The 24,033-nt window shown below is 46.7% G+C and overlaps 1 protein-coding gene across 1 annotated transcript in view; it reads right to left on the bottom strand.

The window, feature by feature from the left end:
* LOC141202582 (inactive dipeptidyl peptidase 10-like) overlaps nt 1-24,033 on the bottom strand; it is a 385,315-nt gene that overhangs the window by 154,982 nt on the left and 206,300 nt on the right. Inside the window, exon 9 of the mRNA XM_073663754.1 lies at nt 18,612-18,766. Within this exon, the coding sequence (XP_073519855.1) occupies nt 18,612-18,766 (155 nt within the window). The remainder of the gene's footprint in view (nt 1-18,611; nt 18,767-24,033) is intronic.

Here is a 24,033-nt window from a genome sequence, read left to right on the forward strand (position 1 = left end):
CCTGTGACTGCAATGCACTCCAATGGTTTTAATAGGTCTCTGTACACATTCTGGGGGAGATATAGCGTCCCTCGTATACGATCCCGGTCACTGCCTCACAATACACACTTCTTTTCCTTGTTGCCAAAAACTCTGTGATAATGCGTATATTTTGAATGCAGGATTTTTACTGCCAAGAGAGGTTTTGACTACAGAAAAAAACACAGCAAAAGCATTGCATGTGAGCATAGCCTTTTAGGGTGCTATATGAGCTTTTGGAGAGCAGGGGGCCCCCATACTACTCTTGTATGGAGCCCCTCCGACGTCTGTGTCTGCTCTACTAGTCATACTTCTAGGTACAATTTGTAAATTGCTTTTAAAACGACGCGGAGGACAGTGCTTTCAACTAGAACCCCATGCCAAGCAATTTTATCCATCCAAGAATATAATTTCTGGATTTTAATAGGAAATGCTAGCAGGTGGTATGCCTAATAAGCACTTCTAGGGCAGAGAAGAGGGACTAGCCTCCATCATCTAGTGGTATATGTACAGGACAAGACAATCAAGATTTTACACTAGAAACTTTAATGAAGGATAATTACAGAAATCAAACACATTTATGAGCATTAACAAGACGATGTAATGAGATTCTCTACAAGCAAATCCTCTGAAGCGATCTGCATTACTAACGTCCCCATGTACCCAGGAATTAAGAAGAATACTAATCATTCTTCCCAATTACTAGGCAGGCTTCACAATGCTCCATAAGCTCCTCAAAAAATGAATACAAATCCAATAAGTGAAGGCATGAAATAAATCATAATCCAAATAAATGCCAAGGACATCAATATAGTCTGTGGTCGTGGAATTCAGATTTAATCATTTACAAGTGGAACTTCTGTTCATGAGAATGATGAATGATAATATCTTTTGTTTTTATTTTTTTCCTAAAGCCCAAGGTTATGACTTCCTTCACCTCATTGCAAAAGCAAGTGTGTTGTGCTTCACAAAAAGTGCACAAGTATGTTGTCTATCGCAAGTCCTCTTAAAGAGGAGAAGGGACCCCCTCAAACCCTTCCAAAAGGTCACAGCAAGATTTTGGGATAGGTATCTTACATTTTCCAAAGCCTGAGAGTGTGATCTAAGGAAATAGTCAACAAGATTGCAAAAACCATGTTGAGAAAAAAAGACGAACATTAAAAGGAATTTGTCAGCAGGTTTTTGCTATGTAAACTGAGCAGCATGATGTAGGGGCTGAGACCACGATTCTAGCAATATGTCACTTATTAGGCTGTGTGCTGCTGTTTCAATAAAATCAGTGTTTTATCAGCAGGAGATTAACTCTACAGGACTAGGTGTCTCGTGCCTCCTGGTCCAACCACGCCACCTCCACTGATTAGCAGCTCTCTGTCGATGTACAGTTTACACAGAAAGCTGCCAGTCAGGGGTGTGGGCGGGGTTATGCACCGCTCAGCATTCTAAGCACTGCTGTATGTACAGTAGAGAAAACAGAGATTGTATCAAAATGACAATATGCAGACCAGTAAGTGACACATCACTGAAATCAGGGTCTCAATGTCATGCAAGGTGTGGGAAAGACTAAATGCAACACAAAGGAATGAGGGGAAGAGAGCCCAGACACTAGTGAAAGGGGGAGTGGAGACCTCCAAGGCTGATCTGATATCACCCTGTCTCCCCTATCATCCCTATATTGGTTCCTCACCAATCGCCGCACAGGAGCCTAAAACCCTGTATTTCCTTAGCGCTTGCCCCTGGCTAGGGAAAGTGGGGGTAATGAGCACTAGTCAGTCGCCACTAACAACTAAAGACAACAAGGTAGACAGACACGGAGGAAAGTAACTTAGCTTGAGCCGACTTCAGAGATATTGCACACACGTCCTCTTAGCACCAGAGAGGAAGTAAGAACTGCACTTGCTCCAAGTTTTCACAAGGAAACATGTGAATATCATCGGCGCCTCCCTCTAGCAAACAGCAAGCATTTAAACACCCAGGCCTGGGTGTCAATTAGCCGGAGGGAGGTAGCCGCTGGGACCTAGAGTGAGACAGCTAAGAAGGTGTCTGTAATGCCAAACGAAGAGATCTGCAACCAACTGCAGGGCGACTGTCTGTCACTTCTGACACACCCGTGACACTCAGCCACTATATCATGCTGCTCTCAGAATACATAGAAAAATCCTAGTTACATATTCCCTTTAACTGCCAAAGATTTGAGAAGAATAAAATGTGAGGTTAACAAAGAAACCATTATCCTCCAGTGCTGTCATATTCCAGAACTGCAACCTCCCTGGAGTAGCCAGAAGTAAAGGCCAGAAGTTGTTCAGCGCCAGAACCAGGGGCGTAACTACCGCGGCAGTAGAGGTTGCCACCGTAACCGGGCCCGGCATGTGAGGGACCCACAGACGCCAGCAAATACTCCAATCAGAGGTCCGCAGCTGACGTTGGCTTCCATGTGACTGGGGGCACATGGCAGTGATGTCATGCACTCCCGTCGCTTGCACACTGAAGTCAGCTGCCGGCTTCAGAAGAGGACACTGCGCAGCGGGGGAGCAGAGGGAAGGTGAGTATAATTGTTTATTTTTTCTATACATTAAAGAACAGAGGCAGAACGGGACACATATACTAACATGGGGCCCAGGATACAGTATATATACCAGGATGGGGGATATAAATACCAGGATAAGGGACATATACCATGATGGGGGATATATATCTCAGGGTGGGCACAGGATAAGGGACATATATACCAGGATGGGGGATATATATCTCAGGGTGGGCACAGGATAAGGGACATATATACCAGGACGGGGGATATATATCTCATGATGGGGCCCAGGATAAGGGACATATATAACAACATATGTCAGGATGGGGAGGGGACCCGGTCCAAATCTTGCACCAGGGCCCATTAGACTCTAGTTACACCACAGGACAGAACCCTCCTCCCTTCCCATCAATATGCTTGATCATTGTACCCACTTTGTACATCGCTATGAAGATAATTGGTGGCAGCATGAAACAATATATTTTCTGCAGCAGCAAAGATATTGAGGAAAATGCAAAGTGCGTATTCCAAGAATGTAATTGTTTCTCATTGAACTAAAGGCCAGGACAGTGTTTTGCATAAATCAATATCTGATAGTGACATTTATAGCAGCCAGAGAGAAACAACCTGCAAAATGGCTGCAGTAAAGTTTATTTGGAAATCTATATGCTAATGACTGTCTTAATAATCACTTGAAGGTTAATTAACATGCTCTATACACCTTTTCGTACTTCAGCTTCTCTGGATTAGTAAGCCATTCTTCCAAGGACAAGTGTAATGATCAAGCCTATATTTGATTGAAGGACACATAGACCAGAGTGATGGGCACTAGTGGCCTAGCTACATGGAGGCTTTTTAGCACAATTGATTGAATATACAGTAAATGTTTTTTTAAAAACTTCTCGGTGTGAGGGCTGTTTGCATGACGGACCACACACCGACCAAACATAGCCAATATGCCAATGCACATTAGCGATTGTCCACACAGACATATATTTATGGACCAGATAGTGCATGCTATATAAAGCATCTCTTGCATATATCTGCGACTCAAATGAGCACACAGATCTTTTCACATCCAGAGCCATTTGTAAATGGTCTGAGTTTTAATATGGCAGTAAGAACACTGACCAATCCAGGCCTAATTATACTATTACTAGCTTTAAAGGGGTGGTTCAAAACTAATATTGATTTTAATCCTAAATGTTTATCTATTTATTGTAATAATCAAATCACTTTTCTAATGTATTTTAATTAAAAACTCCCTACTGTTCCCTCTCTAATCTATCTAACTGCTTTATTTTATTCTTTTTACCAACTTCCGTTTTGATGATATCTCATTTGAGAATCCCCAGTGCTTGCTGGGATACACAAACAAGATGTCATCAGGGGATAAAGACTGCGGTCACTGTCCCAGCTTCTGTCCCCACCCTGAAACAAAGTGTCAGTGACCTCTGTTTCAGGGGCTGTTCTAGTCCCTGCTCTACTGAGCATGCGTTGGTTGTCAATTCCAGGGTATGCTCATTGCGATCTCCCTTGTAACTGTGCAATATTCTTTTGAATGTGCATTGACAGTGCACTCCCTCGTCAGCTTAAATGAGAAGTGACAACCCAGCAAGGGAGTGCACAGTCAGTGCTGGATCAACCCTTTAACTGATGGACATTATGTATGGCCTAAAAGATAAACATTTTTTCCCAGAGTGCATCTTTAACCTTTTATCTACATATGACATAAAGTTATTTCATATGCTGGCTCCCTGACCTTGTTATTGAGCCCGCATCTTTGCTGGAAGATGATGGCTGTATTTTACAGCCATCATCTCTCTCTAAGGGCTGCATATTGAGGGGAGCTCCGCCCACAGCTGTTAAATTGTTAAATGCCACTGTCAATCTGCAACAGCAGCATTTACAGCACATGTCCCAGTGTGCTCACAAAGCAAAAGCAGGGCCCCAATGGACTGCCACAACAGCCGGGGGTCTGTTGAAGATCCCCGTGCCTGTAATAAGTACTCCTGTAAAAGCCAGTCCGTGGCTGGTATTAGTAGGAGAGTGTGATTTTTGCTATATACAGCACTACTGTGGTACTGCTGTATATAGCACAAGCAATCAGACGATCATAAGATCAAGTCCGTTAATCCCATTACAACATGGCTATTTTCCGTTTTTTCATTTTCGTGAGACGTTGTTTTTTGCAGAACAAGTTGTATTTTTGAATGACACCATTCATTTTATCATGTGATGCACTGTAAGGGCTCATACTCATCAGCATGAAAAATGGATGAGTGCAATCCGATAAAAAAATCGGATTGCACTCTGACTATTGTTATTCAATGATTCCCTGCTTATCTGCGATTTTTTTGTCAGCTAAAATTGGACTGAGGAAAAAATCTCCAGCAGGCTGCGAGTGGCCGCGTATATCGGACAAGACTCACCAATGCAAGTCAATGGGTGCAATAAGAAAATCGCACGGCACACGGACCATGCGTGTGCCATCCAATTTTTATGCACATATCTCCTAGAAAACCCAACATTTCATCAGCTGAGTAAAGTAAATTCACAGTGTGACCCGTCAGAATAGAATAGAAAGAATAGATACAGTGCTGGCCAAAAGTATTGGCACCCCAGCAATTCTGTCAGATAATACTCAGTTTCTTCCTGAAAATGATTGCAATCACAAATTCTTTGGTATTATTATCTTCATTTAATTTGCTTGCAAGGAAAAAACACAAAAGAGAATGAAGCAAAAATCAAATCATTGATCATTTCACACAAAGCTCCAAAAATGGGCCAGACAAAAGTATTGGCACCCCAGCAATTCTGTCAGATAATACTCAGTTTCTTCCTGAAAATGATTGCAATCACAAATTCTTTGGTATTATTATCTTCATTTAATTTGCTTGCAAGGAAAAAACACAAAAGAGAATGAAGCAAAAATCAAATCATGGATAATTTCACACAAAACTCCAAAAATGGGCCAGACAAAAGTTTTGGCACCCTCAGCCTAATACTTGGTTGTGTAGTGCCGGCGTCCCTGCCCTCTGCTAGGCAGGGACGCTGCTCCCCTCACCGCTCTGCTCCGTGCCCGGCTTCCTCCCCCCGCTCTGCTGTCAGCGCGCGCTCCGTCCCGGCGTCCTCCTCCTGCTCTGCTCTCAGCGCGCGCTCCTTCCCGGCCCCTGTGCTTAGGGCGCGCGCGCGCGCGCTCCCCTCCTCTTAAAGGGGCCGCGCGCGCCGCCCTAAAGAGTCCCCGGCCAATGGCCGGAGGACTTCATCATATTTAAGGCACCTCCTCCAAAATGGAGGTGCCCGAGCAATGTTGTTTGCACCTGTGTCTCACCTGTGCTTCAGCCCTCAGGTCCCGTTGCCAGTTTCCTGCCAGTTTCCTGCCAGTTACCTGCCAGTTACCTGCCTGATTCCTGCCTGAATACTTGTTACCTGTCTGCCAGTCTGAGGTCCGACGGTCTGCCTTACTACTCCTGTCAGTCTGTCTAAAGGACCAGCCTGCCCGCTCACCTGGGAGCGCATATCAGCTACCTGCCTGCTTGCCTGAGGTCCGACGGTCTGCCTTACTACTCCGGTCAGTCTGTCTATGGACCAGCTTGCCCGCTCACCTGGGAGCGCATCTCCGTTACCTGCCTGCTTGCCAGCCCGGAGGCTCCGTTGTCACGTGCTGTGACCACCAGCTATCTCAGAGACTCTTGCCCGCTCACCTGGGAGCGCATCTCCGTTACCTGCCTGCTTGCCAGCCCGGAGGTCCCGTTGTCACGTGCGGTGACCACCAGCTATTCCAGAGACTCTTGCCCGCTCACCTGGGAGCGCTTCTCCGTTACCTACCTGCCTGCCAGCCCGGAGGTTCCGCCGTCACGTGCCGTGACCACCTGCTATTCCAGAGACTCTCGCTTGCTCACCTGGGAGCACACATCTACCATCTGCCTGCTAGCCTACCCGGAGGCTCTGCCATCACAGGTCGTACCTACCCCTTACCCAGAGACTGCCCTGATCACTTGCCGTAACTCCCTGTCCGTTCACCCAGAGACTGCCACCCGCTCCCTTACAAGGGCCGCCCCCTTGTATAGTAGCTCAGAGGTTCCGCCTCCCGGACCCGTTACAGTTTGCTCGGGCCATGGAACCCGGTGGCACCCAAGCTCCCTCGCTCTCGGACCTCTGTCTTGAACTGTCCCGTCAGAGGTCCCAACAGGAGGCCATCCTGGGTCACCTGCGGAATGTTAATACTCGCCTGAACACTCTGTCTGATCCACCAACAACCTCCGCCAGTGCCATATCTTGCAATCCGGCAGCTCCGCTGCCCACTAATACTATGGTATCTTACCCCGGACCCCGGCTTTCTGCACCTCCTCGCTTCGGAGGCGACCCCGTCCAGGCTCGGGGCTTCTTAAATCAGTGCACCCTGCATTTTGAACTTTTGTCCTACCAGTTTAACTCCGACCGGGCCAAAATTGCCTTCATCATGTCCCATCTCACCGGGGAGGCCCTGGCCTGGCTGAATCCTCTATGGGAGAGAGGAGACCCCCTGGTGTCCAACTTGCCTGCTTTTCTCACGGCTTTCCGGAAAGTCTTCGACGAACCCGGACGGAAGACCTCATCTGCATCATCGTTGCTACGCCTCCGTCAGGGGAGTCTCACCGTGGGCCAATATGCCATACGGTTCCGTACCCTTGCCTCGGAGCTGGCCTGGGATAACGACGCTCTGGTTTCCGTCTTCTGGGAGGGTCTGTCCGGCCGTATTAAAGATGAACTTGCCGGTCGGGACATTCCTACCACTCTCGATGACTTAATAACTCTTGCCACCCGGATTGACCTACGGTTCCAGGAGCGTGCCAAAGAGGTCACCCGTGAGAGAAGGATTCCACGTTTAGCTCCTACTTTCCAGAAACCCGTCATTCCCTCCATCTCTCCCCAGGTACACTCTCCTGAGCCTATGCAGGTCGACCAGACCAAGATGGTCAAAACCCGTCAGGACTCACGCCGTGCCGAGGGGAGCTGCTTCTACTGTGGCAGTAAGGAGCACCGGATCCGTGCCTGCCCGGAGAGGTCGGGAAACGCCTGTGTCTAGGTTCGCTCAGAGAGGTCCACCTAGACAAGAATAAATCCTCTCCATCCCTGCTGTTGTCAGTTTCGATCATCTACGGGGAGAACCGTTATTTCGAACTAGCCCAACTTGACTCTGGAGCAGCCGGGAACCTTATTTCACAGTCCCTGGTTGAGAAATACCGCATCCCCACCAAACCTCTGGCTGTACCCTTGTCTGTCGCTGCCGTGGATGGGGGCCTCTTACCTCGCCCCATTCAACTCATCACCGAATCCATTACCCTGCAGGTGGGAATGCTGCATTCTGAAAGTATCTCCTTTCATGTTCTGCCTGGACTCTCTCACGCCCTCTTGCTAGGTTTGCCCTGGCTCCAGAGACATGCACCCGTGCTAGACTGGCAAACCGGAGAGGTCCTTCGCTGGGGACAAGACTGTCATAAAACCTGCCTGGTTCCCGTCCATCCCGTCCGTCCCTCTCCTACCCCAGCTAATCTACCTGGACTTCCGATTCCTTATTGGTCTTATGCAGATGTCTTTAATAAAAAGGAGGCAGAGACATTACCACCACATAGACCATACGACTGTCCCATCGATCTGCTACCCGGTACTACTCCTCCCCGTGGGCGTATCTATCCTTTATCCGCTGCTGAGACCCGGTCAATGTCCGAATATATTGAGGAGAATCTGGCCAGAGGATTCATCCGGAAATCTACCTCCCCGGCGGGAGCAGGCTTCTTTTTCGTCAAAAAGAAGGACGGCTCTCTCCGTCCCTGTATAGACTATAGAGGCCTAAACCTGATCACGGTGAAGAATAAGTACCCCCTTCCGCTCATTCCAGAATTATTTGATCGTCTGAGGGGGGCTAGGATCTTCACCAAACTGGACCTTCGTGGGGCGTACAACCTGGTTCGTATTCGTCAGGGGGATGAATGGAAGACGGCATTCAACACCCGGGACGGCCACTATGAATACCTGGTAATGCCCTTTGGTCTCTGTAACGCTCCTGCCGTCTTTCAAGAGTTGGTCAATGACATCTTCCGGGACCTTCTCTACTCCTGCGTAGTGGTGTACCTGGACGACATCTTGGTCTTCTCTCCGGATCTCCAGACTCACCGGAGGGACGTTCGTCAGGTCCTGCTCAGGCTAAGGCAGAACCATCTCTACGCTAAATTTGAGAAGTGCCTCTTTGAGCAGACCTCGCTTCCGTTTCTGGGCTACATTATCTCTCAGACCGGCCTACAAATGGATCCTGAGAAACTGTCTGCCATCGAGAAATGGCCCCGACCGGAGGGGTTGAAGGCCATTCAGCGATTCCTGGGCTTCGCCAACTACTACCGCCTCTTCATACCACACTTCTCTTCCCGGACGGCCCCAATTTCTGCGCTCACCCGTAAAGGTACTAATCCCAAAGAGTGGCCACCCGAAGCAGAGGAGGCCTTTCTTTCCCTTAAACAGGCCTTCTCTTCCGCCCCGGTGCTGCATCGCCCAGATGGCAACAAGCAGTTCTTCCTGGAAGTTGACGCCTCCTCCTCTGGAGCCGGAGCGGTACTTACTCAAAAATCATCTTCCGGGAGGATGGTAACTTGTGGCTTCTTCTCTAAACTCTTCTCCTCCTCTGAGCGCAACTATTCCATAGGAGACCGAGAGTTATTGGCCATCAAACTGGCATTGGAGGAGTGGCGTTACCTGCTCGAGGGGGCTCTTCACCCGGTAATAATTTACACTGACCACAAGAACTTGGCTTACCTCCAGCATGCCCAGAGACTTAACCCGCGCCAAGCCCGGTGGTCCTTGTTTTTTGCTCGTTTTGATTTTGTCCTTCATTTTCGCCCGGCTGACAAAAACGTCAAGGCGGACGCCTTGTCTCGATCCTTTCTGGTGTCTGATCTCGAGGAGGATCCGAAACATATCATCGATCCCGCCAGAGTAATGCAGGTGGCTCCCGTGAGTCTAAATCGTCTTCCTCCTGGTAAGACGTTCGTACCAGTACCTGATCGGGAGAAGATCCTACACTGGGGTCATTCGTCTAAACTAGCTGGCCACGCCGGTCAGAAAAAGACCCTCCAGCTTATTACCCGGCACTACTGGTGGCCTAACCTGCACAAGGATGTAATAGACTTTGTTTCTGCCTGTGTGTCCTGCGCCCGCAACAAAGTTCCGAGACACCTGCCGGCCGGCCGCCTCCTACCTCTGCCAGTACCTGCTGCCCCCTGGCAGCATATAGCGATGGACTTCATTACTGATCTGCCCGTCTCTGCCGGTTGTACGGTCATTTGGGTGGTCGCTGACCGCTTCTCCAAGATGGCTCACTTCACTCCACTGCCAGGTCTTCCGTCTGCACCCGAGCTGGCTAAAGACTTTATCCGCCACATCTTCCGTCTTCATGGCCTGCCCCGTCACATCGTGTCGGATCGTGGGGTACAATTCACTTCCCGTTTCTGGAGAGCCACTTGTAAATTGCTGGACGTCACCCTGGACTTCTCCTCCGCTTACCACCCACAGTCTAATGGTCAAGTGGAGCGGATCAATCAGAACCTGACCAGTTACCTTCGGCACTTCGTTAATGCCCACCATTCTGACTGGGTGGATCTCCTGCCATGGGCCGAATTCTCGTACAACAATCACGAGAGCGAGTCTTCCTCCAAATCCCCGTTTTTTGTAGTCTACGGTCAGCATCCTCGGATCCCGTTTCCCGTCTCCACCTCGGCGGACAATCCGGCTGCGGAATCTCTTGTTAACAAATTTTCCTCCATATGGGAGAGTACCCGGTCCGCACTCCTTCTGTCATCCGAGCGTATGAAAAGACACGCTGACAAAAAACGTCTGGACCCTCCTCAATTCCGCCCTGGGGATAAAGTCTGGCTCTCGTCCAAATATGTCCGGCTCAAGATCCCTTCCTATAAGTTAGGGCCTCGGTTCATCGGCCCACTGGAGGTCATCAGTCAGATCAACCCGGTGGCCTATAAATTGAAACTCCCGGCCAACTTACGGATCCCTAACTCCTTCCATGTGTCTCTCCTCAAACCTGTGGTGCTTAACTCTTTTTCCAAGTCTACAGGTACGCCTCCTGCTCCGGTTTCTGCTGAGGACGAGTTTGAGGTAGAGAACATTCTTGCCACCAAAAGGGTAAGAGGAAAGACCTTTTTCCTGGTAGATTGGAAGGGGTTTGGTCCTGAGGAGAGAACGTGGGAGCCCCGGGAGAACATCCATGCCCCTCTCATCCTAGCTAAATTTCTGTCTGGCCTAAAAAAGGGGGGGCCTAAAGGGGGGGGTACTGTAGTGCCGGCGTCCCTGCCCTCTGCTAGGCAGGGACGCTGCTCCCCTCACCGCTCTGCTCCGTGCCCGGCTTCCTCCCCCCGCTCTGCTGTCAGCGCGCGCTCCGTCCCGGCGTCCTCCTCCTGCTCTGCTCTCAGCGCGCGCTCCTTCCCGGCCCCTGTGCTTAGGGCGCGCGCGCGCGCGCTCCCCTCCTCTTAAAGGGGCCGCGCGCGCCGCCCTAAAGAGTCCCCGGCCAATGGCCGGAGGACTTCATCATATTTAAGGCACCTCCTCCAAAATGGAGGTGCCCGAGCAATGTTGTTTGCACCTGTGTCTCACCTGTGCTTCAGCCCTCAGGTCCCGTTGCCAGTTTCCTGCCAGTTTCCTGCCAGTTACCTGCCAGTTACCTGCCTGATTCCTGCCTGAATACTTGTTACCTGTCTGCCAGTCTGAGGTCCGACGGTCTGCCTTACTACTCCTGTCAGTCTGTCTAAAGGACCAGCCTGCCCGCTCACCTGGGAGCGCATATCAGCTACCTGCCTGCTTGCCTGAGGTCCGACGGTCTGCCTTACTACTCCGGTCAGTCTGTCTATGGACCAGCTTGCCCGCTCACCTGGGAGCGCATCTCCGTTACCTGCCTGCTTGCCAGCCCGGAGGCTCCGTTGTCACGTGCTGTGACCACCAGCTATCTCAGAGACTCTTGCCCGCTCACCTGGGAGCGCATCTCCGTTACCTGCCTGCTTGCCAGCCCGGAGGTCCCGTTGTCACGTGCGGTGACCACCAGCTATTCCAGAGACTCTTGCCCGCTCACCTGGGAGCGCTTCTCCGTTACCTACCTGCCTGCCAGCCCGGAGGTTCCGCCGTCACGTGCCGTGACCACCTGCTATTCCAGAGACTCTCGCTTGCTCACCTGGGAGCACACATCTACCATCTGCCTGCTAGCCTACCCGGAGGCTCTGCCATCACAGGTCGTACCTACCCCTTACCCAGAGACTGCCCTGATCACTTGCCGTAACTCCCTGTCCGTTCACCCAGAGACTGCCACCCGCTCCCTTACAAGGGCCGCCCCCTTGTATAGTAGCTCAGAGGTTCCGCCTCCCGGACCCGTTACAGGTTGCACAACCTTTAGCCAAAATAACTGCGAACAACCGCTTCCGGTAACCATCAATGAGTTTCTTACAATGCTCTGCTGGAATTGTAGACCATTCTTCTTTGGCAAACTGCTCCAGGTCCCTGATATTTGAAGGGTGCCTTCTCCAAACTGCAATTTTGAGATCTCTCCACAGGTGTTCTATGGGATTCAGGTCTGGACTCATTGCTGGCCACCTTAGAAGTCTCCAGTGCTTTCTCTCAAACCATTTTATAGTGCTTTTGGAAGTGTGTTTTGGGTCATTGTCCTGCTGGAAGACCCATGACCTCTGAGGGAGACCCAGCTTTCACACACTGGGCCCTACATTATGCTGCAAAATTTGTTGGTAGTCTTCAGACTTCATAATGCCATGCACACGGTCAAGCAGTCCAGTGCCAGAGGCAGCAAAGCAACCCCAAAACATCAGGGAACCTCCGCCATGTTTGACTGTAGGGACCGTGTTCTTTTCTTTGAATGCCTCTTTTTTTTTTCCTGTACACTCTATGTTGATGCTTTTTCCCAAAAAGCTCTACTTTTGTCTCATCTGACCAGAGAACTTTCTTCCAAAACGTTTTAGGCTTTCTCAGGTAAGTTTTGGCAAACTCCAGCCTGGCTTTTTTATGTCTCGGGGTAAGAAGTGGGGTCTTCCTGGGTATCCTACCATACAGTCGCTTTTCATTCAGACGCCGACGGATAGTACGGGTTGACACTGTTGTACCCTCGGACTGCAGGGCAGCTTGAACTCGTTTGGATGTTAGTCGAGGTTCTTTATCCACTATCCGCACAATCTTGCGTTGAAATCTCTCGTCAATTTTTCTGTTCCGTCCACATCTAGGAAGGTTAGCTACAGTGCCATGGGCTTTAAACTTCTTGATGACACTGCGCACGGAAGACACATGAACATTCAGGTCTTTGGAGATGGACTGGTAGCCTTGAGATTGCTCATGCTTCCTCACAATTTGGTTTCTCAAGTCCTTAGACAGTTCTTTGGTCTTCTTTCTTTTCTCCATGCTCAATGTGGTACACACAAGGACGCAGGACAGAGGTTGAGTAAACTTTAATCCATGTTAACTGGCTGCAAGTGTGATTTAGTTATTGCCAACACCTGTTAGGTGCCACAGGTAAGTTACAGGTGCTGTTAATTACACGAATTAGAGAAGCATCACATGATTTTTCAAACAGTGCCAATACTTTTGTCCACCCCCTTTTTTAGGTTTGGTGTGGAATTATATCCAATTTGGCTTTAGGACAATTCTTTTTGTGTTTTTTCATTGAAGACAAATTAAATGAAGATAATAATACCAAAGAATTTGTGATTGCAATCATTTTCAGGAAGAAACTGAGTATTATCTGACAGAATTGCAGGGGTGCCAATACTTTTGGCCACCACTGTACATAGAATAGATAGATAGAAAGATGTCAGTGACATATAAAATTAGTGCAGTGCATGTGTAGTTTCATGTTCATGTATTTTGCTAATAATTAAATAAATCAACGAAAAAAATGGCTTGGGGTTCCCTGAAATTTAATTAACCAGCTGAGGGAAAGCCGACATCTGAGGGCTATGTTTATAGCCTGGGAAGGGGGTAATACACATGGAGCTTCTCAGGCTATTTATAACAGCTCACAGCTGTTTACTTAGCCTTTACTGGTTATTAAATTGGGGCACCCCCCCAAAAAAAGTGACGTGGGGTTACCCTATAATTAATAACCAGCAAAGGCTAGGCAGACAGCTGCAGGCTGATAGGTTAGGAGGGGGCCATGGATATTGGCCCCCTCTCAGACTAAGAACATTAGGTCTCAGTCGCCCCAGAAATGGCGCATCCAAAAGAGGCACCAATTCTGGCGCTTAGCCTCCGCTCTTCCCACTTGCCCTGGTGATGTGGCAAGTGGGGTAATAGTATTGGGGTTAATGTCAGCTTTGTATTGTCAGCTGACATTATGCTCAGGGGTTAGTAAAGTAATGGAGAGGCATCTATAAGACGCCCCCATTACTAACCCCATAGTCATATTGTAAAAAAAAACACATCCAGAATAAAGCCCATTAATTGAAAGAAAGACACAGACTCCTTTATTGAAATAAATACTCTCCCCCTCTTTTACCATTTTATTATTGTAAAATAAAAAACACCATATTCCTCACCTGTCTGACGAGAAGATAATCCATTTGTCCCTTGATGAGTCTAGCTCTGCTACATCTATTAGGAAGGGAAAAGGGGAAAGTAGGAAAAGTGTGGATATATAGGTAAATTTAAAATTCATACACTTTATTAGTTTGTTAAAAATCCTGTAAGTACAAAATTACTCATGCATCTATAAATGCATATAAGGCAACCATCTATTATAATATAATGATGGTACCCACTAATGAATCCGGCTAAATGAGGTGTAGGACAAATTTGGGATGCCTCAGTCCAATCCCTCTAATATAGGACCGTGGTTATGTATTGTACATGATAACCCCATATATTGGAATAGCCTTGATGTTTATATCAGGTGAAGCAGTTTTCTCATGAGATTGGGAATATTGGATTACTAGATGCTATCATAGCAAATTATGATTTTATTACCCCACATGTCATATATAAATTTGCCTGATCGGCACGACTGTTCACCACCTGAATAACATGTGTCCCTTAACTGACAATTGTCTAGCGGTTAGTGGTATTGTGGCAGTGAGGGGTATTCCTCCCCTATCACCACTACCTCACTGCTCAATCACTCAGTTGTCCATCATGAACTGCACAGTGTGTATATTTTTCACTAGTTGAGCCGGCACCATTTAAAATCGTAGCACGTGCACGGCGAGAGAGCTAGGGGATAGCGGACTGCTCCTCACTGCAGCGATCAGCTGTTTGAGCCTGGCATGCCGAGTAATAGTGCAATTACTGGGACCAGACATGTGAGGAGTCGTTTGGTATAGTGGACTGCTCCTCACTGCTATATGAGATATTGATCGCTTGGCAGAGAGGTTCTCCTCTTGCTAACGATTTTAAATGGTGCCGGCTCAACTAGTGAAAAATATACACACTGTGCAGTTCATGATGGACAACTGCGTGATTGGGCAGTGAGGTAGTGGTAATAGGGGAGGAATACCCCTCACCGCCACAATACCACTAACCGCTAGACAATTGTCAGTTAAGGGACACATGTTATTCAGGTGGTGAACAGTCGTGCCGATCAGGCAAATTTATATATGACATGTGGGGTAATAAAATCATAATTTGCTATGATAGCATCTAGCAATCCAATATTCCCAATCTCATGAGAAAACTGCTTCACCTGATATAAACATCAAGGCTATTCCAATAAATGGGGATATCATGTACAATACATAACCACGGTCCTATATTAGAAGGATTGGACTGAGGCGTCCCAAATTTGTCCTACACCTCATTTAGCCAGATTCATTAGTGGGTACCATCATTATATTATAATAGATGGTTGCCTTATATGCATTTATAGATGCATGAGTAATTTTGTACTTATAGGATTTTTAACAAACTAATAAAGTGTATGAATTTTAAATTTACCTATATATCCACACTTTTCCTACTTTCCTCTTTTCCCTTCCTAATATGACTTTATTGGTGGTGTACACCTGTGGATACAGATCTGATGAGAATAGACCACCTCTTTGATCTCTGCTACATCTAGATGCCTTGTTGAACAGTTGCATGATGCGACCGTTCACCCTTTCATCCAGAAGAGACACTGAGCTGCGCGTGATAGCGCAGCATCAGTGCCTCGTGGTGCCATGAGAAAGATCACCGGAGTTCATAGTTGATGAATCCCGGTCACCTCACTGACGTCAGCGCGAGCGCTGTGAGAACGGCACTGCGAGGGACTGATGCTGCGCTATCAGGCGCAGCTCATTGTCTCTTCTGGATGCCAGGCTGAACGATTGCATCATGCAACTGTTCAGCAAGGCATCTAGATGTAGCAGAACTAGACTCCTCAAGAGACAAATGGATTGTCTTCTCATCAGACAGGTGAGGAATATTTTGTTTTTTATTTTGCAATAATAAAATGGTAAAAGAGGGTGAGAGTATTTATTTCAATAAAGGTGTCTGTGTCTTTCAGTTAAAGGACTTTATTCTGGATGTGTTTTTTTTACAATAATAAATGGGTAAAAGAGGGGCCGAGAGCTGATGTTCTTAGTCTGAGGCGGGGGCCAATATCCATGACCCCTTCCCAGCCTATTAATATCAGCCCAGAGCTGTCTGCCTAGCCTTTGCTGGTTATTAATTATAGGGGGACCCCAACATAATGTTTTTGGGGGGTCCCCCATTTTAATAATCAGTAAAGGCTAGGTATACAGCTGTGAGCTGATATTAATAGCCTGGGAAGCTCCATGTGTATTACCCCCTTCCCAGGCTGTAAACATCAGCCTCCAGCTGTCGGCTTTCCCTCAGCTGGTTAATAAAAATTATTGGGGGCCGCACGCCATTTTTCTCATTTATTTATTTATTACTTACATGTACAGTGAGATACACACGCAAAGCACTGAGTATATATCTGACTCACATATTTCTTTCTTTCTATCTATCTATGTTTTGAAGAATATTTACTTTGCAAACTATCTTTAAATGGCATACAGAATTACTTTATGTAAAAGCTAATGTTAAAATTGCATTGCATAAGGATTACATTCGCATGTGTCATTCAGATGTTATTCAGATGTTAGGTGAGAAAAATCGCATTATACTCGCATGACACTCGTCCGACTTTACAGGAACAACATCGGACCGATTTTATTAACGCAGATGGGTATGAGCCCTAAAGCGGGAAAAAAATTCCAAGTGTGTTGAAATTGTAAAAAAAAGTGCAGTGCAATTTCACAATAGTTTTTTTTTTATTTACTATGTTCTCTATACGGTAAAACTGACCTGGCAATATGTTTCTCCAGATCATTACAAGTACGCAGATACCAAACATGCATAGTTTTCTTTTACATTTAAGTGGTGAAAAAATATTTTTTTTCCAAAATTTTCTTGTGTAGCCATTTTCCGGGCCCCAAATATTTTCAATTTTCGGGATATGGGGCTGTCAGCGCTTATTTTTTGCGCACTGAGCAGATGTTATTAATGATACCATTTTGATCTCCTTTTATTGCATTTTATTGCAATGTTGTGGCAGCCAAAAAAACGTAATTCGGAGGTTTCGATTTTATTCTCCTTACGCCATTTTAGCTATTAGATTAATTTATTTTATATTTTGATGAATCAGAATCTTACGAATGCAGCGATACCAAATATGTATGTTTTTTATTGTTTTATTTTTAAAGGGGCAAAAGAGGTGTGATTTGAACTTGTATTTTTGGGGGGTTTTGTTTTCATATTTTAGAAAACATTTTTTTAAACTTTCTACTGTATTCAACAGTCTCCTTAGGGCACTTGAAGCTGTGATCGTCTGATCGCTTGTGCTTTACATTGCAGGAAGCTTTCACAGAAGGATCGTAATGACCTGTACGGGGGGTCATCAGCAGACCGACGGCTGTAAAGACAACCCATCAGAGCCCCGCGATCACGTCAAGGGCGTGCCAATGGGCAGGTAGAATGACGTGCCCCCTGTCGATTAAATCAGCAGTCATGTGTGGGGAAAGAAGTGGGCTTGGCGTGCGAACCCGAAGAAAAGTCAGGGAGTCTGCATATGACGTAACAATTTCCACTATTTTTTTCACCTCCTAAATTAAAAAGGAACTATGCATGATTCGTATCACCATATAATCATACAAACCTGGAGAATCATATTGTCAGGTCATTTTTACTGCATAAAGAATGGTGTAAATAAACAAACAATTGCAGAATTGCAATTTTTTTGCAATTTGACCGCACTAGGAATTTTTTTCCTGCTTTCCAGTACATCACATAATATAATGAAAGTTGTCAATCAAAAGTACAACTCAGCTTGCAAATAACAAGCCCTCGCACAGCTATGTGGATGGAAAAATAAAAAAAGTTTTGACTCTTGGAAGAAGAAGAGGAAAAAATGAAAGCGCTAAAACAGAAAATCGCCTGGTCGGCAAGAGGTTAAGTCAACATAAATCATTGCATATGTGTACACTATATCTTCTAAGCCATTCAGAAAGGAACTTGTGAGTGGAGTTCTATGCATATATTTAGGTGCATGTTATCTTATCTCCTCATTGTGCAACTTATTTGCTATTTATTTAGGAAATGTATGAAGATATTAAATCCTGGGCACTATCATTCCTAGATACATGTAATATAACTCATCTACTGGGGCATATCTGCTGGATTGTCCTCCTGAGACAGCCATTTTAACATAAAAGATGATATGCTAGAACATGTTTAGGCCTCATTAAGATGTCAGTGATTTTTCTGGCACCCAAAAAATGATCCAAGTGTCAATAGTGTTTTGGATCCGAGTTTCATCAGGGTTTGGACAGTATTTCAGTTTTTACCATCAGTGATTTTCTCATATGGAAAAATAAATAAATGAATTACAAAGCTTCTCCTTTCCATTGCAATGTGAATCAAGGACACCACAAGGATGGCACCCTGATGCCATGTGAATGGTGTTCCCGATTTTCAGGCTTGTATGGTGTTAATTTTGATTGGTGACTCGGATCAAAAATGAACATTTATAAAGCTGTCAAAATGACAATGTACATACCTTAGGGTAGGCATATCGTGCACATATTGGATAGTCAGCACCAACAAAGTGTGGCAACTCCATCTTAGGCACTAGTGTGCTGTTGATAGTCAGATAGGCAAATCTTGCTCCATCTGGAGACCACCAGTGAGCAGCATAGCTTTGTAGTATCTCCTCTGCAATACAAACACATCATAAGGAACCATGTACTGCTCAACAATATTTGCTGGCCACATACTGATCTAAGGCTGAAATCGGACGTCCATTTAACACAGTCCAAGTATGGACCATGATGCACGGACCGGCTGCGGGTCTATTGGAAGCCTCATATATGCTCATCAGGTCAAGATTGGTTCAGGAGGCCAGTGACCAGTACATGCATCATGGACCATATAGAGATCGCTTTTCACAAACATCTGATTTCAGCCTAATTATTCTTAAGGGTATTTGGTTGTAAAATTAATCCAACCAATGAGCATATTCCAGATGTAGCAGACAGTAGGTAATTCAGCCAGACAATAACAGGTGAATGCTGTATATTAACTGGAGTTTATCATATGAAGAAATGGGAAAAACAATCAGTTACTGAAAAGCATAAATGGTTTTCACTCATAAATGAGATCACTTGTCATGGAGGAGCAGATTGCTAAATAATGAAATATTCTTTCTGACTTGGCAGATCATGTTTCTTTTGTGGGGTTGTTTGGACCTCCAGAGTTACTCACATTATATAGTGATTTGTACAGGCTGGTAAGTGCGAGCATTACCGCAAAAAAACAACATGTTTAAAGGGAATATGTCAGCAGGTTTTTGTTATGTAATCTGACAGCAGAATAATGTAGGAACAGAGACCCTGATTCCAGCGATGTAACAAGCAGTTTAATCGGTGCAGTTGTGATAGAATCCCTGTTTTCTTTGTTGCTGACTTAGCAGTTAGAATGAGTTTAGAATACTAAGCTGCGTATAACCCCGTCCATATCACTGATTGGCAGCTTTCTATGTACACTGTATACTGAAAGCTGCTAATCAGTGGTGGGAGTGTGGTTGGACCAGGAGGCATGAGGAAGCTTGTCCTTTAGTGATAATCTTCTACTGATAAAACACAGATTGTCTTGAAACAGCAAACCACAACACAATAAGGGACAGATCACTGTAATCAGGGTCTCTGCTTCTATATCATGTAGCTCTCAGATTGCTTAAAAAAACGCTGGTAGATTCCCGTTCAAAGAGTTGCCTGGATTTGAAAATCTTTAGAAAATGTTAAAACCCTATTAAAGAATTCTGATTTTATAACAGACACCCACAGTTTTGGGACCATCACTGATATCCTTGAGAGGCGATTTGTATCAAAAAGGGCATTTCTGAATCAAGAAGACATTACCCATCTGTGTATTACATAGCCAACCCAGTAATTTCATGAGAAATGTCTAGTGCTTTGTGTGGTAGGCTGTAAGCAGATTCTCATTAAAGTACATCTGCTACTGTACCAGCAGTAGAACACCCTGTTATTAGTATCCTCTCAATAAACCATTCCAGCAAAAAATAATTAAAAAACAATTTTTGAGTGTTTTTTTCCACTTCAGGTTTTGAAAAACACCTGGTGGACAAAAAGAAAGTGAGTGTCATGACACTGAAGCACCTCCTGATGGAATAGGAACAGTCCAATCAGACGTGTACATAGAAATCATAGGGCCACAAACAAAAGATTTGGTGTAGTAGGAGGGTCACAGCACAGCCACAGATGTGAAATGCTAATGACACTCGGCTCCTGCTCTGCTGCGAGCGTGAGCCGAGTGTCAGTGCTCTGTGCTCCAATCCTCCTGCATCAGAGAATCCCAGCACAGCTGCGGAAGAGACCTCCATCTCCTCTGTTGCCGGCGTCTGCGGGAATCGCACTGCACTTGGGTGATATCCGAGTGCAGTGCAATGTTTCACAATCACCAATAGGCTTATATGGGTCCGTGCGATTCGAATTTAGTACGCAATCGCAGCATGCTGTGTATTTTTTCTGTCCGATCGCAATCTGATTGGAGATGAAAAAAATGCATATGACCACACACTCATAGATTAGCATTGGACAGAATGCAATCCGATTTTTTATCGGATTGCATTAGTCCAATTTAATTGCAAGTGAGAGCGAGCCCAAAGGCATACTTCAGGGTCACAATCAAAGAAAGGTATACTTCACAATTTTTAAAGATAAAGATCAAAGCACATACATAGTAGTTGTGCCAAATAATGTTCTCATCCACTATGATACCCCTTTCATGGCCCCCATAGAGTATGATGCCCACATGCACAGTATGATAACCCCAACCCCAAAGTGCCCCCAATAATGTATGATGTCCCCACAATTCCTCCACACACATTATAAGGCCCTCACAGTGACCCTCAACACAGTATGATGCCCCATGGTAACCCCCCACACAGCATGATGCTCTTACAATCCTGCACACAGAATGATGATCCCCACAGAATGATGCCTTTGACAGCTCTCCACAGTATGATACCCACACAGTTCCACACACAGTATGATGCACCCACATCCCCAACACACTAAAATGGGCCATCCAGTTGCTCCCACACACAATTTGATGCCTCCACAACATTCCCATACAGTAATTATGCCCCCACAGCTCCTCCCACAGTAAATATAGTGTGATGGCCCCACAGCCCCCAACACAGAATGATGGCCCCCATAAATTATGCTGCGCCCCACAGGCCCCCACATAACATCATGCTCCCACAGTCCCCTGACATAGTAAGATGGCCATTGGACAATACCCCCCTAAACTCATGGGCTGCATAGCGGCTGTGTGGTCTGCTGCTATTATTGATATGCCATTGTGTCCAATCAAAAGGCTGCAAAAATTGTTTCAGGAAAACTCTTCAAAACCACTTCAGGAAGCTAAAAATTCCTTCAAAAACTGCACAAAGAAAGAGCATTTTCTGAAGAAGTTTCCACTTAAACTTGTTTTTAAATGCCTCATAAAAACCCTGTGCACATCCCCTTACAGTCTCCACTAAGCATTACAAAATGCAATTACAAAATCTAAGCTTACACTAGTAATGTTACAGCCTACATTACATTGCCAAGCCGCATTCACTGTTCTGCAAATATTACAGTTGAAAGCATTTCCGACTCAATGTCCGACACAATGTTTGCTTGGGGAATTCTAAAAAGCACATAAATAGGAAGCCAACTGAATAAGTTGTCGACTTCTTTCAATTAATTCCAGCAGAATTGTGAATGCAGCTCTGGGCTGTAATTAGGATCACTAGAAAGATGAGTCATCTAAAGTAATATCAAAATTATTCAACTTTTCATGTAGTAAATTTTTATGTGCCCCAGATCTTGTAGCCTACCAAACAGCAACGACATTCTGCCTGCCCTAAATAGTGATTTAAGACTGATAATTTAGACTTATTCCTTGTATGGGAGAGCTGTAGATAACGTACATGGTTACAGGCCCGGCGCCAGCACCCAGCGCATCCGGACAAGTCCCGGGGCCCTGAGTAGGCGGGGGGCCTAATCACCGTCGGGCACCTCGCCACGCTATGGGACCTGTGAGCGCAGGAGAGCCCGCTCCCCCCCCGCTTGCGCAGGGCCCCGGCACAATACTTACCTCTCCCCGTGCCTCTGCAGCAGGTCTTGTATCTTCCATGGCTGCAGCACTGTGACATCTCAGGTCAGAGTGCACTGTGACATCTGGAGTTCAGAGCTGAGCAGCAGCAGCAGGTGAGGAGAAGTGAGGTGAGTATTTATTTATTTATTTTTTTAATGTATGTGTGGCGCCCCTGAGGGTTCAGTCCCACACACTTGCATCCATTACACTCCACTTCAGAGGGAAGGGCGAGATTGCTCCTAAGGGAGAGCACAGTCCCTGGTCCCTAGCTGGAGGGTAGAACCATGTAGTGGGTGTGGGTGGACGAAGTAGTTTAGGGGAGCACTTCAGTAGGAGTATAAGAAAGCAAGGAACCATCTAGAAGCAGGACAGTTGAGACCAGTCAGACAGAGGAGAAGGAGTGGGAGCTGGAGTTCTGTAGGAGCTCTGCTCAGAGGAGCGGACCTAGAGTGAGAGGCCCAGGAGGACTGGCAGGACGAGGAAGGGAGCAGAGGAAGGCTCCAGAAGTGAAGGGATCCCAGGGGCACGGGAAGTGCAGATGCCACCGGTGCGCCCGAATCTGCAGGAACGTGGAGGGATCAGGCCGCAAAGGGGATCGGCCCCTAACTAGTGGAGAACTGCAAGGTGCAGCTAGAAACCGGAGGCTTCTGTACTTTCAGGGTGCAGCTGCTCACAACCGCAACTACATTGCTAAAAAGGTAGCCACACAGGATTCAGGGGACTGCAGGTTGCCCACCAAAATCCAAGGTTACTGGCTTGCGACACTGGTTGCGAGGCGCAGGGCAGGAGGGTGAGAGCCAGCGCAGGAAGACGACCAAGGAAGGCACACAGAATGGGGTCCCGTTATGTACTCCTGAAACACCTGGGAGTTTGCTGAACCCCTGCCTTGGTAAACACAGGACGGCATGTGAGGTTACTCTCGTCCTGGTAGCCTGGAGTTCAACAACTGTGATTTAACCATGAAGACTGTGTGTCACCCTGGCCTGGATGCCACAAATATAATAAAGCTGTGTCGGAGAGCAAGGGGGAGGTTCTCTAGTCAGGGGAACATTAGCATGCAATACCTCCTGTCTCAGGCCAGTAGGGGGAGCAGGCTGCCCCTATAAAAGCTGGAACTGGGGGCAGGGTTAGGGAGAACTGGATGACCTGTCTCAGGATTGAGAAGTGTCCCAGAGCAGAGAGGGACAGTTGTATTGCACCCTAAGAGGAAGTGTGGCAGTAGGAGAGCCACAAGCCAGAGACAAGAGGCGAAGTGAGCCTGTCTTGGCAGACAAAGAACTCCATTTTACCAGACTTTGGTGTCTGAGACTGTGAGGATTCCACGTCCTGCAGCAGATAACCAGTCCGCAGGGGACTGTATGTTCCTTGGCCTAAGAAGCCCGAAGGGCCCTGCCACAACAGAAGGGACCAGCAAAGCCGTATCAGGCCGGGAGTAGAAAGGGATCCACGTTGCAGGCCATACAGGCGAGAATACACGGTGAGCTCGGACCGTGGGCTGTTACCCTATCAGGAGGAGATAGCCAGAAGGAGCGCAGAGAGCACGGTAGGCCTACACCCTCACCCTGACCAGGGCCAATTTCCCAATTGCTCTCAGACATCCAGGGCCCCTCCTAGCCGGGACTGTTTGTGGGTCAGTTCACCTGTTCCAGTAAAGACCCTGGACTGCAACCTGTTGTCTGCGTGCTCCTTGCTCCTCCAGCACTAATGGTACTGGGACGCCCTACACCATCACCCCCATCTTCCATTATACTGCTCTGGGGCCGCACTCTTCCCGTGGGGAGTCACACTATCCCAGCTGCATACATCATCAGCCCCAG

The sequence above is a fragment of the Phyllobates terribilis genome, unplaced genomic scaffold (genome assembly GCF_046119375.1).
Source record: "Phyllobates terribilis strain yellow unplaced genomic scaffold, ASM4611937v1 Scaffold_2__4_contigs__length_985480577, whole genome shotgun sequence".
In the NCBI taxonomy this organism is placed as follows: domain Eukaryota; kingdom Metazoa; phylum Chordata; class Amphibia; order Anura; family Dendrobatidae; genus Phyllobates; species Phyllobates terribilis.